We start from the raw sequence: 20,492 nt of genomic DNA, 5'->3' as shown, positions 1-20,492 counted from the left end.
CATACTGATATTTGGGACCCACCTCAAAGTCATTGAGGAGGTCAAGGCTTTTCTATCTCATAACTTTAATATGAAAGACCTGGATGTGGCTGATGTTATCTTGAACATCAAGCTACTAAGAAATTCTCAGGGTGGAATTACACTTTTGCAATACCACTATGTTGAGAAGTTGAGCCGTTTTGGATATTCGGACTGCAAAGCTTCTACAAAAACCATATGATCCTAGCCTGCGGATTCAAAAGTTTGAAGGCACGGCTATAGATCAATTGAGATATTCTCAAGTGGTTGGTTCACTAATGTACCTAGCATGTGCTACTCGTCCTGACATCTCATTTGCTGTGTGCAAACTGAGTCAGTTTGTTTCCAATCCGGGAGATGTGCATTGGCATGCTATTGAGCGAGTGATGCGTTACTTGCAAGGTACTGCGAACTATGGGATTCACTATTCTGGGTACCCGGCGGTACTTGAGGGGTATAGTGATTCGTATTGGATATCTGATGCTGATGAGATGAAAGCCACAAGTGGACATGTCTTCACACTTGGTGGTGGTGGTGTTTCCTGGAAGTCTTGCAAGCAGACGATCTTAACCAGATCGACTATGGAAGCAGAACTCACAACATTAGACACATCATGCGTCGAAGCAGAATGGCTTCGAGAGCTTTTGATGGATTTGCCGGTGGTTGATAAACCAGTGCCAGTTGTCCTTATGAACTGATACAATCAAACGGTGATTGCCAAGGCTAAGAGTTCAAAGGACAACATGAAATCCACAAAGCACATAAGGCAAAGAATGAAATCTGTCAGAAAATCAAGAAACTCCGGAGTGATAGCGTTGGATTATATCCAAACGGCTAAGAATCTGGCAGACCCTTTTACGAAAGGGCTATCATGGGTTGTGATAGAAAATGCATCGAGGGAGATGGGTATGAGACCCATCTAAGTTGCCATGGGGGTAACCCAACCTATGTGATCGGAGATCCCGTGAATTAGGACCTGGGAAAACAATCCAATAGTCAACTGAGGAGAGTATCCTTAATAAACTCACTCCGTTGGAGATGCAGTACTACTCTCAATTCTGTGAGGCAGGCTGACTTTTGTCTTAATGTGTTTCAAAGCTTGTGTAAGCAAGATGCTAACCTATAGAGCATTCTTTGGAGGAACACACCTATGCCAGCCTGACTGCTGGTCACAGTCTATGAGATTGGGTGATCTCTAGGAAGCTCATGAGAAGGTACGGAGTATGACTAATAAGCTCCACCCGCGGGATTTAGCCTACGACAGCCACGTATCAGCTGGCAATAGGCAAAACTTCTACACGCCAAACTGACAATTCAAGGCATAGTCCATTCTTCAGTTGTGAAGAAGTCTAATCCTATTGCTCTAGGTGGAAATTCAACTTAACAGTCTCCACTGAAATTTCTGATATATCAAACATTGTTTGGAACAGTTGACAAACTTATGTGCCTCGAGATCTGGTGGGGGATTGATGGACTTATGTTTCTACAATGCAAAAAGATGTTCAGCAAGTTTGAAAGAATGATTTGTGCCATTAAGCAAAAAAAACAACAAATTAGCAACAAAAAAAAGTTCATACATTTTAGGTATATGTTCATGACATTTAAAAAATATCTCGTACCATACAAAAAAGTGTTCAATGTGCATTTAAAAATAATTAACATTTATTTGAAAAATAAATGTTCACCATGTTTTTTTTTAAATTCTACCTGTACCAAAAAATGTGTATGTATACGAAAAAATATAATCTGTATTTAATTTTTTTTCATGTATTTGCAAAAAATAGGAAACTAAAAAAATAAACCAATGAAAAAACTGAGAAAAAGCACATGGTACATTGTAAAACCGGTATAAAGAACATTCTGAAAACCGTCCTAATGAGCTGGCCTACTAAAGCAACCGCGTAGCCAGCGGTAGAGAAGAGACAGAGTTACGTCTCGTACTAAGTGATGCATAGCTCCCGTAAAGAAAATTGAACATAATGAAAGAGCCAAAATTATGGGCCATGACATGAGTGAACACAAAAGCTCGAGTCGATGCACGTAAGCTGCCGCGGATGCTATATCTCACCTATTGCGACTCGCATCTTTTGCTCACCTACAACACTCCAGTCTGTGTCGGCCCACTTCTTCTCATTTTTCCGGGTTTTTGGAAATATTTTGGCTTTTTGCTTTGACTTTTTCTTTATTCTTTCTTTCTTCTTTACTATTTTACTATTTCATCTTTGAATAAATAAACTCAATTTATTTTAAATATATTTTACATTTCATATTCTTTTATGTTTTTCCTTTTCTTTGTTAATTTCTTGTTCATAACTTATTTTAAGTAGATTTATTATTCCTTTTTTAATTTTTTTATATAAAATTCCCTTATTATCATTTTTTACGGTGATGGTTCTTATTATTTTCTCCGGGTTTATAAAAATGTTCATTGCGTATTTTAAGAATCTTAACCATGTTCTTATTATTTTCTTCGGGTATATGTAGGGTGAACTAGAATGTAAATTGTGAACATTCATTGAATAAAATTCTCATTAGTTTCAAATTTTGTTCTTTATTTATTGTAACCAAGTCTTGGACTTTTGGATGAATCAATTCGAGCTTGGAACACCAGCAACTTATTATGCATGCTTTATGTTAGGGGAAAGAGACGTGCATAATTGAAGTGCATGTACTCTAAAATAAAGAGGAGAGCAATGGCTTGTCTTTTGTTCTACTGCCAGAAAGGTTGGATTCCTTGGGAAGTCATCGCACCCAAGGAAAGACGAGTCGATCGAGAGAGACACCCATGTAAGTATGTAGACGAACACGCAATAAGCTAAGCTAGTTTGAAAAAAGAATAAGTAAAAAAAAACAGTTAGAAAAAAAAGACATCTACTGATATTCCCATGCATGGACACCGATGGAAGCCAGTGTGTGTCCCACCTAAAAGAGGTCGGGACAAAAAAGTTCTAAAAATACAAATCCAACTATGAATAGTATCAAAAATCAAATTACAAACACTATCACGGTTGAATTTCTATTTTTTTAATTTATTTTGCTTCTCCATACGTAGGTTGAATCGATTTCAGAATTTTACAAATTGTACAAACATATCTTATTGACTCACTTAATGTTTTAAGAAAAATAAAAATCATAGAGTGGTGATATTGTGCATTGGCAGCACTGGGAGTGCTTGGGCACTAGATATCCTCTCTATGTTAACATACGCTCACCATTTGGCTTTGTACGATGACACACCATATCCAATAATTGTTTACATTCTTGACACTCTGTCGATTTCCTACTGTTGATAATATGCAATGCATATTTGGGTCGTTGAAGATATTTGTAAGCAATCAAGAACATCAAGATATTTTCCATGGAGGATACTAGAGAAGTTATTCATGGCAAAGATAAGAAACTTCTAGATCATTTAGAGATTACACGGGAGTTGATATTTCTTGCAGTGTCTCTAGAACAAATGTTTGTCTAAGTTGTGTGGAAAATTGTATAGAACTCTAGATATAAGATATTTGTATGTTTTTTCTTGGGTTATGGTGTAGGGTTTTTAATGGTTGCCACCTGACACCAACCCAATGGTCATGTTCAACTATAGATAGGGGTGGCCACTCCTCCTAAGATAAGCCAAGCTAAGCAAGGTAGAAAGAGAACCAAGATAATTTTAGGAGCTGCTATGAATGAGAATGGTAGATAGACACCAATGAAGTTTGTACCAGAGCCACCACATGGTGGGTTCCCTACAATTAGTATCATACCAGACAGTGGCGGAGCCAATGTTTCAAATTTGGGTGTACATACCTCAAATTTCAAATTTTTTCAAAGTCTCCTCTCGCCTACGGCACCGCTCCTCTTGATATATATACGTATTTTATACTAAAAATTTATACTTACAAAACTACCGTGTTAAGGATTATATTTCTATTACTTATTTGCCATAATTAAAAACATAATAAAATTAAATATTAGTTGTAATATGTATTACATATATAATGTATATCATTTAAAAAAGTACTCATGTGCGTTGAATTCAATTTGTACTTTGTAACAAAATATATTTCTTTAATTAGTTTTTGAATTTTTTCTAAATTATATTTTTTATACATATATGTTAGATATCTCTAAAATATTGGTTTAACAAATATCTTAATAGTGGTTGTACTATATGATTATAGGAAAGCATATATGAAGAAAATTCTAGAGTAAAAATTTAACCATATGTGAGGGATTGCTTCAGATATATTTGTTTGTGCAACACCATGTATAAATGTAATGATATATTTGCTAAACCAAATTGTTAATAGATGTACCCATGTGCTCTTATTTGAACAAAAATAATGGGTGTACAGATGTACACCTATGCACTCATCTAGCTCCGTCCATGATACCAGAGGCACCTGGGTCTACATATATGAAGATAGTGCGGCTTCAATGTGCACAAATGCAAGCTGGGGATTTCAAGAGAAAACTCATATGGCACATAAACACTAAGATTACATGTTCATGAATAACAACATTAGATTTGGGGTTTAGATGGTGTTAGAAATAAATTCACATTGGGGCCACTCATCTGTTCGGCATCATGCATATTTTGTACACACGACTCAATTGTGAGATCTATTCAATAAGGAGAAGATAGCAATGCCCAATATCACTATCTATTTCGCGTCCACTCCTATGATGGATGCATCGCCCTAACAATATATCTACACTTTGTTTGCTATACTTACTAGCTAGTACAAGTTGTACAAATAGTTAAATGTTATTAATGACAAAAGGTAACTAAATGTTGTGAAAGGTAATTAGACAACCATATAGGCATGCATGTATCTAATCATTGAATATATCTTAGCAAGTTATTTGAGAAGTTATATATGGAGCAATGCAAGATTGCAACGTGGATAAACATTTTTTAAAAATTGGTAGCACGGATTGAATATTTTCCATATGTATGCATGTAACTAGCTGTGGATTCATGATGCCCCATCAAAGTTTTTGCCATGTCGGATTCAAATTAGTAGTACGGAGATAGTACAATGTATATTTACCATGTCAGATTCAAATTAAGCCTACAACTCTGGAAGCAACTAGTTAGAGGGTACCGCTTGAAACCACCCAGTAGAGGAGGTGTGCTTCACCATGTACACCACTAGTGATTTCCACAATCTAGGAAAAAAATTAAATCATGTTATGGAAAGTAGTTACTGTTGGGCCACAAATATTAAGTTTTCTCCTCCTAATTTTTGGATGGATTCAGCTCCACCTGAGGTGCTCCCATTACTTGTAAACGCTGCCACAATTTTATTAGCTGAATAAGGAGGAGAAATTCTGTAAAAAAAATGCAGGTGCTTGACCGCATGGGCCGGCCAAAATAGAAATCACCCCTCACTCGGTTGGTATGAGTTTTCTCACTCACCTGTTGTTTCATTTTTACCTCGGCTTTTGCAGCTACTACTCTGCTTTCTCGCATAAAAGACAGATTTCCTTTTTATAGGTTCAAGAAATTTGTACATTGAAAAATGTAAAATAAATATGAATTTCAAGAAATGTGCAAAGATTTGAAACAAATTCACAGAATAAAAATATAATATAATTTAATAAACATGTATTTTAAAAAGTTCATATTTCCAAAAAGTCAACAATTTGGAATAGTTCGCGAACTGTTAACATGAAAACGATAACAGAAGAAGAATTGCTAGAAAAAACACAGGAAAAAAACATGCACGAAACATTCTGGAATGTTCACAAAACCGGTTGAAAAGGAGTTCAACGGTTCCCTCCTACATGGGCCGGCCCAGTAGGTAAACTAGTCACTACATGCTAGGATATTCCCGTGGTAGTTATTCCTTGCTCGTATTGAGATATACCATAGCCAGGAGCAAAAAAAGCAACGAGTACTCGTTGCCCCCCCCCCCCCCCCCCCCCCCGCAAGAGTCACTTTTAGTGGGCTGGGAGTGCTCTCAGCCGCCGCCTCGTGCCGCGTGAGGTCCAACTCGAGCCATATGATTCAGATCGAGTCCGGTGTAGCGTGTCTTCACCATGGCCCATACCTCCCGTGCACCTTCCCTGCATGTGGATGTCTTCCATAGCTCGAAGCGATGTCGAGCACCCTTGAATAGGTTCGCCAACCCCTTCATACTTTTTGGAGAGGTATCGGATGACCATAAGGCTTTAGCCGTATTCTTCATGGCTTTCCGGGCATGCTCGTGCAACTTTTGGTTTACTATAGCTGCTTCGTAAGACAAAATGAAAAGCACACGTTGGTCTGCCCATCACCAATCCGTCGCAGTAACCCCTGGGTCATAGTATCTCTTCCATCTAGAATGGATCCACAAAGTATAATGACTGTGCAAAAATAGCTGAGATAAATCCAGTTATCTTCCATGTAAAAAAAAGGATATTCCTAAGTCCAGTCACGAATATACACGCGAGCGCACGCGCGACAGATATGTGGTGTACATGTAGCATATCATCTTCTAACACTCCATCTAGGTGAATCATGAGGTGCCTCCTTATAAGTTGGTCCAAACCTTCATCCATGGGCGAGGTGGGACTAAAGTCCTACACCCCTTGCACCCGTGAAGTCACACTGGCTGCGGTTGCTTGTGTGATGTGGCCGCCCGCTTTCATGTGACTTGGTACTACTCAGCGGACCAGCCCATCATCTTGTGTTGGCAACCCAGCTCATCTAAACTCCCAAAAGGTTAGAGCATCTCCAGCGCCACGGAACAGCCTTCCCAGACAATTTTTTTGTGCCGGCGCTGAAAAAAGGTCCAGTCGCGCCTTCAGGACGCCGAATTCCGCCGGCTCGACCCATTTTTGCGCCCGGCGTTCGCAGGCCCAACCCGGCGCACTAGGGGGCGCTCGGGGGCACCGGCGTAAGGGAAAAGCGTTCCTGGGGCCACATTGGCAGGCGAAAAGTCAAGCCACCCATCCAGATTCGCCTCCTACCCCCCGCGCTCGGCCGCCACCCTGCCGATCATGGTGCCGTCCATCGCACACCGCAGCTAGGTAGACCATCTCCCACCGGGAAAAAGAAAGGGTTTCGCCGAGGCAGCCTCTTCATCGCCGTTCAGGCACCTTTTCCAGCGTTCCGGCCGCGCAGGGCCTATACACCGGCGGGCTTGCGCCCACCTTGCCCATAAGGTGTTCGGTGAATTGCCAGGGCCGGCGATGGACTCCGAAGATGAGGAGGCGCTCGCGGTGTTGCCTGAGGAGGAAGCCGAAGCCTACGTCCAGGAGCAGGAGCATCTCATTGTGCTCGCCGCCCTCGCCGGCCTGCTCGCGAGCAGTGAAAAGCCGCAGCGAGGTGGCTCGGCGCTTGGGCGGGTGAAAGCAAAGAACCGACATCGTCTGGAAGGCTACTGCATGCTCTACTCGGACTACTTCGACAACGCTCCATTGCACGGTGAGAAAACATTTCGGCGCCATTATCGGATGAGCCGAAAGCTTTTCCTCCGGATTGTGAATTCCATCCGGGAGTTCGACAGCTACTTCAAGTGCAAGAAGGATTGCACCGACACACTTGGATTCACCTCGATTCAGAAGTGCACGACATCTATGAGGATGCTTGCATACGGAGCTCCCGGTGATTTACTCGACGACTATGGGTGCATGGCCGAGTCCACCACCATTGAGTGTTTCTACAAGTTCTGCAGGGCAGTGGTGACAGTGTTTGGACCACAGTACTTGCGAACACCCAATGCGGAAGACACTGCTCGGATCCTAGCATAGAATGAAGCAAGAGGATTTCCTGGGATGCTTGGAAGCATCGACTGCATGCATTGGAAATGGAAGAACTGTCCATTTGCTTGGCAGGGGTTGTACAAAGGCGCCAAAGGCGGTTGCAGTGTGGTGCTTGAGGCAGTGGCCACACATGACCTCTAGATTTGGCACTCTTTCTTTGGTATGCCGGGAACTCACAATGACATCAACATCCTGCAGTGCTCCCCAGTCTTTGCCAAGCTTGTTGAAGGTCATTCTCCTCCGGTGAACTTCGAGGTCAATGGACGGCAGTACAACAAAGGGTACTATCTAGCTGATGGCATCTATCCGAGATGGTCGACATTTGTGAAGACCATCTCAAACCCTGTGCCAGGAGGCAGGAACGCCTGGTTTGCGAAGATTCAGGAGGCTTGCAGGAAGGATGTCGAGCGGGCATTTGGTGTGCTCCAATCTCGATTTGCTGTTGTCCGGTTCCCTGCTCAGACCTGGTCGAAAGATCAAATGTGGGAGATCATGACTTGTTGTGCCATCTTGCACAACATGATCATTAAGAGCGAGCAGGAAGAGCCAGTGTTTGAGACTGAACCATATTACAAGCAGGGTCCTCTTGTCCAAGTTGATCACTAGCTACAGGCAAACTGGACCGAATACCTCAATATGTGTCAGGAGATTTGAGACCCACAGGTGCATCAAGAACTGCAACACGATCTGGTGGAGCACCTATGGATGCTCAACGCCAGGAATGACGTGTGATGAAACTTGAGTTTTTATGTGTTAAACTATATAATTTGTATTGAACTATTTGACGGCGTGAACTATTTGATTTATGTGATGAAACACGTCGAAACATGCCAAACCATGTCGAACTATGTGACGAACTAATTGATTTCTATTTGTATGCGAAAATTCACGCCGAACCGCACCGAATATGCGCCAATTCACGCAGATATCGGGCCGTTTTGGACATAATTGGGCCGAACACTGGGCCGAAATCGACGTCTGGGGACGACTTGGGGGGCGACAGCTGGGTGCCAAACCGCCCCCAACGCCGAGTTTATCACCGGCGCACCCCATGCCGCTCTTTTTCGGCGCCCTGGGGGCCGAACGGCTGGAGATGCTCTTACAAACAACAGAGCTTGTCGTCGTGACCTCAAATAATAGGAAGCATGAAGAGGGGTGGGTCCATGGTAATTCACAATCACCATGACCCCACCACCTGTAGTCGTGACCTCAAATAATGGGAAGCGTGAACACATGTGGTCCATGGTAATACACAGCCACACCACCTATTAAGTTTATTTATATTAAGAAAAAACTGTAAAGTTTATCTTGTCTGAAAAAAATAAAAATAAACATGTGAAGTTGAAACCAAACTGCTTACAATTACATGTGACAATATAAGCATAAACAGTAGAAACCACTGTGTTTATTATCCCCCTCTATTGTGAACAAGATCGGCAGCATCAAGCTTAATCACTCCGAATAAGTATACATATGACACCATTTCATTTGGCGCTGGAAAATGACCCCGTTTCATGAAAGAAAATGGTATACTTGCAGTTGTTGAAAGACACATGAACAACACCTCATGTTTTGTTCAAATTTCGTTCAATTTGAAATTTAAAAACTCATGCCCATGAGGATAGGATTGGAATAGCGTTTTGATTTCATCAACCAATCAACAAATACACATTATACAGAGGAGGCGACATTTCCATAGGCAGGTAATAGCGTTTTGGTTTATACATGTGTATTTCGATTTGGGATCTGAATTTTTTAGTGATTATGGACACATGTCCTTTGAACATTCCCAACAAAAATCAGAGTTTTAAAAAAAAACTTGAAATTAGTTTTTTGAAAGTTTGGAGCATGGGAGCACAGGATCTGTACTGGCGGCACGCCACATGAATGCAATCAGTTGGCATGGGCAGGAGCTCACCTCAATAATAGAGGCAGGTGTGGCGAAGTGACAACTCGTGCTCATTTGATATTTGGAAAACAGTAAAATACTGACAAATGTAACTTGGCAAACAACATCCATTAATTAGATACAAGTGCTCATGGATTACTACATAGTGGATCATATTTTGCAAGCGTGCTGACCAGACCAGACAAATGGTGGCACAGCCGCAAGTTACACACTCCATCATCCAACCCAAAGCTACAGCTTGCTGACACTGAAGAGACCGCACTAATTTGACACAGAGAGAGACTGCACTAACCAAAGCCCATAGCGGGGCTACAGCCACACTAATTAACACGGCGGGACTACTACCACGCTAATACTACTGATACTACGGCCATCCACCAGCATCTAGATTAGATTACGCCATAGATGCATTCCGCTTTGCGAGCAGCCGCAGCACCAGAGCCAGAACAAGCATGTTGACGAGCAGATTGGCCACGCCGAGGAGGAGGGTCATCCTTGCAATATCGGCCAGCGCGTACCCGTCTGACCAGCGGAAGAACCAGCCAAGAACAGCCTGCGAAATGGGGGAACAGATTAAGCTGCGACGCTGCGAAATGCAGGAGGACGACTAATGGAGGGGAATGGGCAAGAACACGTACGCTGCGGCGGAGGTACTTGTAGATCTGAGTCCTGGAGCGGTAGCCGCCGCGGGAGGCAATGGTGGTGCTCAGGCCCCCGCAGTCCGGGCAGGGGATCAGGGGGAGGATGTCCCGGTCGGCGGAAACGGAGGACGAACCGGATGTGGACATCACTGTCGGTGGAACAGCTGGGTGGGGAGGCTCTGGATTTGGGAAGTGGTGTGTGGAAGTGGAAATGGGGAAGAAGGGGGTGGGGGGAATCTTGTAGAGAAGCCTTGGGGGAAGATGGGGACGGGCAGCTACCTGCAATTAGTTTTTTTTTTGAGAAAGAGCTACCTGCAATTAGTGCAACGGCCCGGATCCCTTGCAATGCGGCCTAGAATGGCCGTTGTGGCAAAACGCCCAGATCGTTTGGGTACCTCAATGCGGCCCAGAATGGCCGTTGTCGCAGACGTGAGCCCGAGTGTTATGTTCCACGAGAAATACTGCTGCATTACAAAGTTTGCGCAATTTCTTTAAAAAATTATTCACATCATTCAGAAAAGTTTCAGTAACATATAATAAAATATTCGCATATTTTGAGAAAAAAATTTCTACAATGCAAAAAATATTCAGTAAGTTTAAAACAATGATTTGTGCCATTCGGGAAAAATGAACACAACATCTCAAAAAGGTGCACACATTTTAGATATATGTTCATGACCTTTAAAAAATGTCTCATACCATACAAAAAGGTGTTAAATGTGTATTTACAAATTATTAACATTTATTTAAAGAACAAATGTTCACCATGTATTTAAAAAAATCAACTTGCATCAAAAAAAATTGTGCATGTATATGGAAAATGTACAGCCTGTATCTAAATTTTTTGACATGTATTTGCATAAAAAGTAAACTAAAAAATGAAATAAAAACCAATGAAGAAACTGAGAAAAAAACGCATGGAACATTCTAAAACCGGCATAAAGAACCCTCCCAAAACCGTCCTAATGAGCTGGCCTGCTAAAGCGACCGCGTAGCCAGCGCCAAAGAAGAGACTGAGTTACATCTCGCACTAAGTGATATATAGCTCCCAAAAGAAAAATTGAACATAATGAAAGAGCCGAAAATTTGGCCCATGACACGAGTGAGCACAAAAGCTCGAGTCAATGCACGTAGGCGGCCGCGGATGCTATATCTCATCTATTGTGAATCGCATCTTTTGCTCACCTACAACACTCCGATCTGTGTCGGCCCACTTCTTCTCATTTTTTCCGGGTTTTTGGAACTATTTTTATTTTTTCCTTTGACATTTTCTTTATTCTTTCTTTCTGCTTTACTATTTTACTCTTTCTTCTTTGAATAAATAAACTCAATTTATTTTAAATATATTTTACATTTCATATTCTTTTATGTTTTTCCTTTTCTTTGTTAATTTCTTGTTCATAACTTATTTTAAGTATATTTATTATTCCTTTTTAACTTTTTATATAAAATTATCTTATTATCATTTTTTACGGTGATGGTTATTATTATTTTCTTCGGGTTTTAAAAAATGTTCATTGCGTATTTTAAGAATCTTAACCATGTTCAAAAAAAATTTCATCACATATTTTAAAAGATGTGTGGGTGTACTTTAAAAAAATCAAAATGTATTTCGGAAGTGCCCATTGTGTTTAAAAAAACCATGTATTTTAGAATTTTTGCCATCCAATATTTCAATAATTGTTCTTCGTGTATTTAAAAATGTTCAACGCGTATTGAAAATGTACCACGTGTATTAAAGAAGTTCATATTGTATTAAAAATATTCACCATTTATTAAATATGTTCATCGTGTATTAGAAAAATGACATCATGTATTTTGGAAAAATGTTCACGATGCATTTAAAACTTGTTAATCCCCACGATCCATATTACTTGTCTCTCAAACGGATGTATCCACAATTGAAATATGTCTAGATACATCCATTTGAGAGACAAATAATATGGATCCGGGGGAGTACTATATATTCTGAAAAATGTTCATCTTGTATTTGGAAAGACACACTCTATACACTGCCTAGAATATTCACTCATTGTTGCATTTTTTTGAGGAATTGGTAGTTTTCGTGCCCATATATTAAGAAGTGGGAGTAACAAATGTTCAGTTAAAAATTGGTTGTAGCAATAGTGAACTACTACAGAAACAACAATATCAATCAAATGGCCACATTAATCCGGCTCCGGTGGTGGATCATTTTCACAATCCAAAACCCAATGCATAGCTACAGTTGGTTGTATGAGGTCTTGCTTGATGAGGTATACAATTGCAACTTCATTCGTAGGATTGGACTCAAAGACTCCTCGGTTCTGTTCTTTCCATAAGTTCCAGCAAGTGTAGATGGCAGCGGAGGTGGATCTCGGTTGAGCTTGCAGGTTAGGTCATCCCACCACTCATATTTTAAGCATGAATATCATTATCATGCAGACTGACAATGCAACCAGTCGGCAACCGAGTACCAAATGGTGCGAGAGAAGGGGCACTTCAGGAGCAGCTGCAAGGGGTTTTCCTTCTCTTGATCACAAAGGACGCACAGGTCATTGTGAGGTAGTCCCTTCTTAGCAGGATTGTCGTTGCTAAGAATTCTTTCACGCAGGCATAGCTATGTAAAGAATCTCCATTTAGGCTCCACCTTGGCCTACCAAACCTTGCGGTAATTTGCACTAGGGAAAGATCCTAGGACCTCACTCAAATAGGAAGATTTGGCAGGGTAAATCTGAGAGTCACACAAGTTCCACACAATTGTGTCTTCAGTGTCCGGATAGAGCTGCACATGCTCAATTTAGTCCAAAGATCAATCAATTGTCGAAGGTGGCCTTCGTTGGAGATGCGGTGTAAGCCTGCCATCCAAGACTGTTTTATGATTGCTCCATGAACAACTATGTTTTTCGGGGAACAAAGTGGTAGGAGATCAGGAGCTAAGGATTTGGGGAAGAGTTGTCGAGCCATCTATCATGCTACTTGTTTGAGAGGTACAATAGACCTTTTATTGCTTTTCTTAGTGCTTTTCCTCCCATGAGAACCATACCCAACTCCCCTATCAGAATCCATAATACCATCGCCAAAGTTATTGTCCCTGCTACTCGCAGAGCTGTTCACAACTGAGTTGGTCCCATGAGTTGGCGATTCTACTTCTAGCCGCTAGAGATAATATTTCCCAGCCATGAAAAGTAGTCTGTTAGGTGGAATTTTAGTGTTATCTTTGCAGGCCACCTTAACCTTGATCACACCATAGAAAAGAGCTAAACATGCCTTGTCGGACTACATCCGGCGGGAGACCTAATATGGAGATTAATTTGATCAAACATACACTACTAGGAAAAAGCCTAATAGTAGCGCAGGTTAAATAGCTAGTAGTAGCGCGGGCACCCGCGCTACTACTATGGCGCTACAGCTAACTTGTAGTAGTAGCACGGGTGCGCCCGCGCTACTAATACGTCTGTTAGTAGTAGCGTGGTGCCACCCGCGCTACTACTATTAATTTAAAAAACAAAAAAATTCTCGATCCCGTGCGTGCTGTCAATGGCAGCAATGCTTCAATCCAGCGACACTAGGGGTCGCCGGAGCTGCGGAAGGGCAGAGGCAGACAAGATCCAGCGCCGGCTGCTGCAGAGGGCCCGGATCCATGGCTGAGCAAGGCGGCGGCGTGGGGCTCCTCTTCGCAGCCAAGGCAGCGAGCTCCTGGTCGTCCATAGCAATGACCTGCACGGGCAAGGACATGGAAGGGTGAGTGAAACCAGAGGGCAGAGGGAAAAAGAGAAAGAAGGAAGAGAGGAAGGAGACGGAGGGAGCACCGGGGCTAGACGTTGGTGGTGAGGTGCTCCGGTGTGGTGGCGGGAGGCGAGAGGGAAGACCGCCGAGCTCCTAGATGCCAGTGGCACGAGGCGACGGCCTCGTTGGGCGCCATGAAGGAGGAGACGCGCATAGGCAGGAGCGCCATGGGAGAGCCTATGGAGAGAGAGGAGGAGGAGGAGAGGGACGGGGGAGAGGATTGATTTGGACGAGGAGATGGGGATTTCAGGGCTGTTAAAAAACCCAGTACGTAGTAATAGCGCGGGTTTTTACCCCTCGCTACTACTATGGCATTGTCCCGGGGGGCACGGTAGAAACCGCTTAGTAGTAGCGAGGGGTAAAAACCTGCTATCGACTTAGTAGTAGCGCGGGTTTATAACCCTCGCAACTACTATGGCATGTCCCAGGGGGCATAGTAGAGACCGCTTAGTAGTAGCGAGGGGTAAAAACCCCCGCTACTAGTAAGTAGCAGTAGTAAGGGGTATAAACCCGCGTTACTAGTAAGCGTCTGTGTATAAGCTTTTTTCTAGTAGTGATAGCCTAGTCACACCATATGGGAATGGATCTCAAGAGGTATTTTGACTAAAAAGATCCATCATCCAAGGCTCTATCCTCCATCATAAGTTAGTCTTATAAATGATCCCAAATTCACTAGCCAGTTCTTGTTGTGGTATTATGCATGCCTCACTGTACACTATGTCCGTATGTTGGAGATGTCCAAGTAATTGGGCATTCACCTGAGGGATCTCAACCTTACAGAAGCCATGGCATGCCGCATCACTGCCAATATATCTAGAAGTGATGTGAGATTGCTTCCTGACTGGAAAATTCTCCACCTGACTGCAAATAAAATGGGCCTTTGGTTCGGAACAATCACTATTTTGGTGCCTAGGCTCACTATAGTTAGAAAAGATAAATGGAGCATAGGAGTTGAGTTTTAGAGCGCAGTCGACCTCACTATTAGATCTAGGATTCTTCTTCGTCTGCCCCTGCTTAGATTTCTAAGATCCTAGTTGTTGCTGACTACCAGAAGGAACATACTTACATGCATGGTAATTGGCTAGGGAAGCCATAGTTGAATTGGATGGGTCCCCGACCACAGCCGACATTAGCCATGGCAATCAATGTTGGAGGCTGGCTCAAAGCAGCTTGCATCTCCTCCTCCATAGAGATCGAAGATGTGGAGTCAGCCTACGCCAGATCTTGGCAAAGAAGGAGGCACCCCATAGGGTGCCGATGAAATATCAAAAGCGGGTTCAACAACCCGCCTTCCGCTCCTCCACTTTTTGTATGAGATCCCCTTCACCTCGCCTGCTCACAATAGAGATGAGCACGACGAGAGAGCCTCAACGCTCCTCCATGTTTGCCACCAATTCTGGTTGGCAATGACAGGGTCAATAAGAGAGGGTCAAAGGATCGGTATAGTTGACTGGAGGGGATGAATATATGACTAACAATTTTCAATCTCTTTTCCAAATTTTAAGGGATACAATAAGAATATAACTTATCTAGATATGCAACTAGATGGACAACCTATATGGCAAGCTCAAAATAACAACAACTTAGATAAGATGCACAATAATACTAACCAACACAAACTAAGTGAAGGAAAGAATAAACCACAAGTGGAGACAATGATGTTGTTCCTGGAGTTCCCTCATTTGGGGGAGGTATGTCTCCGTTGAAGAGGTATGGCGGCACGATGATCACCAAGCGCCACAATGGCTCACTTTGTTCTCCTCGTGCCCTCACACAACACAAGGTGCTACAATCCTCTACGCGGTGCCCTTGGTGGCAGCGACCGGACCTTCACAAACAAGGCTAGGGCAAATTCCACAACTTAATTGAAGGCTCCCAACACCACCACGAAGCCTCACCACAGTGATTGGAGGTTCGAGGTGACCACTTCTGTCTAGGGTGCCCAAACACCCAGGATTAACAAGATCCATAAGGGAATGCAAGTGGGAATAAATTTTCCTTTGGTGGAGTGATAAATCTAGGCTTTCTCTCTCAAATCCTATAAGATAAACAAGTTGGAGTTGCTACGGAGAGAGATCTAGGATATTTAAAAGTTTTGGGAAACAATGGAGGAGAGAGAGAGAGAGAGAGAGAGAGAGAGAGAGAGGTAAGAGGTTTGTCAACTTGGGGAAGAAGACCCTTTTTTGTAGTCCTCCTCCCAATCCAACTGTTACACCAGATTTCAACTGGGTTGTACTACTACAGTTCCATGCGAGTTGCACTGCTAGTGCCCAAGCAGTACTACCGCAACAGGCAATCGTAGTACCGGCTAAAATAGACTATCTGATACTGCTAGTGCCGCTCTATCACCATGGCCAAAAAAGAGGGGAAATACCCCACCCCTCCGCGGTAGTAGGTCTGACACTACGTCCAATAGTGCTGCTCCACCAGAGAGCCATACTATCGGCCATGAGTGTGGTACTACCGGCCTAAATAACAAGCAGCAGCAACACTACTCCCATGAGGGAGGGGATCTATACTACCACTGCCTACCTTGATACTATCGGTAGCGAAAAACAAGAGCAACAGAAATTAGATGGGAAACTCCTCAAAAGTTGGGAAGTTCATGTGGGTGCAATATGGTTTTTGTATGTGTTTGATTCCAGCCATACCTTTCAATGCGACACACAGACCCCCTATCAATAGTACACTTTCTCTACTACTCAATCAAAAATAAATTGTGAGAACCCAACCTTTGGTTTTCCTTTTAAAGGGGAACATAATCGCTTGTGCCACTTCTCGAATATACATGTATAGCTCAAGCACACGATTATATCACAAATTACGTTGTCATTTGCACCAAAATCACTTACATAGGGAAGTGCCCTTTTAGAGTGGAAGCAGCAGCTTAAGTCGGAGCGATGTTCTTTGCTTAGCCTGCGCAGCCTGACGGTCGGTCTTCTCGTGTTTGATAGGCGTCTGTTCGAAGATGAAACCTATGAAACCCACCAACATGAGATGCAGGTGCGACGAGCAATATGAAGAATGACGAATGTCTCCCAAAGCCAAAGAGGACGATGATAGTGTAAGGTCATATTTATCCCTTGGTAGTTTTGGTGATTGATGACAATACGTTTGCGGACTAATCATGTGCACTAAGCATTTCAGGTGATCTAATATAAGGGCACTATGCGATTGTTACCCCTCGAGGACTTCACTTTAGACGGATTATTTTCCTTCGTTTCTTTTCGGTGGAATTGAGTCGTAGGGATAACCGTACTATCAAGAGGGGATCCGTTTCGGAAGAGTATGGGTGGAATCATCATGTTCACATTCTCCTTGCACCCTCGCCTTCTTCCTGCTTCTTTGGAGTTTCCGTGTTGTGCAAAACAAGGGGTGATGTGTGCTAAGCGGTAGTACCGCGGCCAGGGCGGTAGTACCGCCTATCGGCGGTAGTACCGCTAGTACTACCGCCCCTACTGTGGCCTCGATTTTTCGTGTCGGGTTTCCGTAAAAGACCGCGCAGGGGAGCGGTAGTAGGGACGGCAATAGGGCGCGGTAGTACCGCTTACCGGTAGTAGTATCGCTCCCACTTCCGCTCCAACTGCCGCTCAGCTTGCTGCCCTCCCCTGTTTTCCAGCGGCTGTAGGAAGCAGTAGTACCGCCTATCGGCGGTAGTACCGCCCTAGTGCGTGTACTTCTCCTCCCTCAGTCCTGGTGGCCCTATGCCTGCTTGCCACAGCGGTAGTAACGTTGTGGCAGCGGTACTACCGCTCTAGCAATGGTAGTACCTCACAGATGCGGGCTGCGGGCTGCATAACAGTTGGGTGTGTCCCCCCACTATATAAAGGGGTCTTCTTCTCCAAGAAGACTCATCTCTTCCATCCCCAAACTCCATTGTTGCTCCAAGCTCCATTTTCGCCCGATCTCTCTCCCTAGCCAATCAAACTTGTTGATTTTCTAGGGATTGGTTGAGAAGGCCCCAATCTACACTTCCACCAAGAGAAATTTGATTCCCCCCACTAATCCCTTGCGGATCTTGTTATTCTTGGGTGTTTGAGCACCCTAGACGGTTGAGGTCACCACGGAGCCATATTCCATTTTGTTGAAGCTTCGTGGTGTTGTTGGGAGCCTCCAATTAAATTGTGGAGATTGCCCCAACCTTGTTTGTAAAGGTTCGGTTGCCGCCTCCAAGGGCACCAATAGTGGAATCACGACATCTCGCATTGTGTGAGGGCGTGAGGAGAATACGGTGGCCCTAGTGGCTTCTTGAGAAGCATTGTGCCTCCACACCGCTCCAACGGAGACGTACTTCCCTTCAAAGGGAAGGAACTTCGGTAACACATCCTCGTCTTCACCGGCTCCACTCTTGGTTATCTCGTACCTTTACTTGTGCAAGCTTATATTGTGTTGCATCTCTTGCTTGCTTGTGTGCTTGTTGTTATTGCATCATATAGGTTGCTCACCTAGTTGCATATCTAGACGACCTACTTTGATGCAAAGTTTAAATTGGTAAAGAAAAGCTAAAAATTGTTAGTTGCCTATTCACCCCCCTCTAGTAAACTATATCGATCCTTTCAATTGGTATCAAAGCCTCGTCTCTTTATTAAGGACTTTGCCGTCCGAAGAGTATGGTTGACACCATAGACGGTGGGGAGGAGCACTCCGGTGTGAATCCGATCTCGTCTACGGTCGATGGGGGAACTGCAGTCTCCCGTGAGGAATTCAATGCGGCTTTGGACACATTGAAAACCTCCATGACAACCGAGGTTGAAAGCATGTTTAATAAATTCTTAGAAGGCTTAAACTATCTACCACGCCTATGAAAGTGGGTGATCCCACTAACAAGGTGACAGATGCTAACTCCGACAAGGGGGGAGCTACTAGTGAAAAGGCTCCTTCTTCTAGTGGTAAGAATGGCAACGACATCTTTGCCCATGTGGAACCTCCACTTACTTATGGTGGGCCGATTCCTTCCACTCATTTGAATCATGCCGGTCCTCCCCCTAAGATTGTAAAAAATGAGGGCTTTGATTCTTGGGTTTATCGCTTTAAGCATCATTTGAACCATGTTAACACTAACCTTTAGAGAATCATTGAAGACGTTTTTCATCCGCATGACCGAAGCAACTTCACCCCTCGAGAAGCCGTGGATAATCAATTCAATGAGAATGCTCTCTTCATCATCCAAGATGCAATTCCACCCGAAGATCTTGCTCATCTCCGACCCTTCACCGTGGCCAAGGATGCATGGCGGCATGTTGTTTCTCTCTACAGGGGAAGCGCAAGCATTCAACGCTCCAACTATGAAGTAGTGCAAGATGAAGCCGATGAGTTTGCAATGAAAGAAGATGAAGAACCTCGTGAGCTCTATCGGAGATTAACTACTCTCGCGGTCTCACTCCGAGATCATGGGAGCAAGGATACGGATGAAAATTGGATCAAGCGCAAATTTCTCAAGGCCATGATGCCTTACCACAAGGCCATGTCCTTCGTCATTCGTCAAAGGCCGGACTTTCACACCTTGTCCTCAAGTGAAGTGTTGGATGAGTTTGTGGCTATGAGCATCTTGGACAAGAACGCCGACAATGCGGTGTTACGTTCTCAAAGAGCAAAGAAGCCCAACCTTGCCTTGAAGGCCAAGGTTTGTGTGGAAGAAGAGGATGATGAGGAAGACGAGGTTGATGAGGAAGAAGATGAGAGCAACCCCGAAGATACTAAGTATGATTATCATGAACACATGACTCTTGCTTGAAGGCAATTTTGGAGCAAGAAGAACACAAGGCCAATCTTCAACAAGAATAACTCAAGTAGCTTCAAGGGCAAGCAACGTGTGAGAACATGTTACAATTGTGGCAATGTGAGTCATTTTGTTGCGGAGTGCCCTTACGAGAAGAGGGAAGACAATGGTGGCAAGCTCATCCGAAAAGACAAAGCCAAGTCCTTCCCCAACAAGAACAACTTCACCAAGAAGACTCCAACTAGAGGGTTGGTGGTTCAAGAAGAATACCATGAGGATGATGATGATGAAGATAGTGAAGCCATAGCCATGGCCTCCGTTGCCATTGCCACAACTCCACGGGTGTCTCTCTTCGACTCACCCAACGAGAACATCACCGCCAAGTGCCTCATGGCTAAAGCCACCAACAAGGTAACCCCCAACATCAAAACCACCATCATTACTAATCCCTCCTTGACGGATTGCATTGATGAAAGTGAGGGGTCTAATGAGGAAGTAAATGAGTTTGAGTCTTTTATGAGTAAGCTCAAGGGCAAATCCAAGAAGCACTTCGTTGCTCTCTTGGAACAACTTGGTGAAGCCAATGACATGATCGAGGCTCATGAAGAAACCATCTCTAAGATGGAAGGTCATAGTCGTGACTATGCCGATGAGATATCGGATCTCTCTAATGCTCTTGAGGAAGAGCGTGTGC

General features: G+C 43.5%; 1 protein-coding gene across 1 annotated transcript; it reads right to left on the bottom strand.

The window, feature by feature from the left end:
• Positions 1-9,763: 9,763 nt before the first annotated feature.
• On the bottom strand, positions 9,764-10,554 carry LOC123064841 (uncharacterized). Its single transcript, XM_044488243.1, has 2 exons — positions 10,309-10,554; positions 9,764-10,223 (listed from the first exon to the last, which is right to left on the bottom strand). The coding sequence occupies exons 1-2, from the start codon at positions 10,456-10,458 to the stop codon at positions 10,065-10,067; spliced, it is 309 nt and encodes a 102-aa protein (XP_044344178.1). The 5' UTR covers positions 10,459-10,554; the 3' UTR covers positions 9,764-10,064.
• Between the last annotated feature and the right edge of the window lie 9,938 nt (positions 10,555-20,492).

The sequence above is a fragment of the Triticum aestivum genome, chromosome 3B, assembly GCF_018294505.1.
Source record: "Triticum aestivum cultivar Chinese Spring chromosome 3B, IWGSC CS RefSeq v2.1, whole genome shotgun sequence".
Lineage (NCBI taxonomy): Eukaryota > Viridiplantae > Streptophyta > Magnoliopsida > Poales > Poaceae > Triticum > Triticum aestivum.
This window is presented reverse-complemented; position numbering and strand designations above follow the sequence as displayed.

Excerpts from the sequence above, each read along its gene's own strand:
- LOC123064841 (XM_044488243.1), bottom strand. The coding sequence starts at position 10,458 with ATGTCCACATCCGGTTCGTCCTCCGTTTCCGCCGACCGGGACATCCTC. Across the intron at positions 10,224-10,308 it reads ACAAGTACCTCCGCCGCAGC|GCTGTTCTTGGCTGGTTCTT; the intron begins GTACGTGTTCTT and ends CCCATTTCGCAG.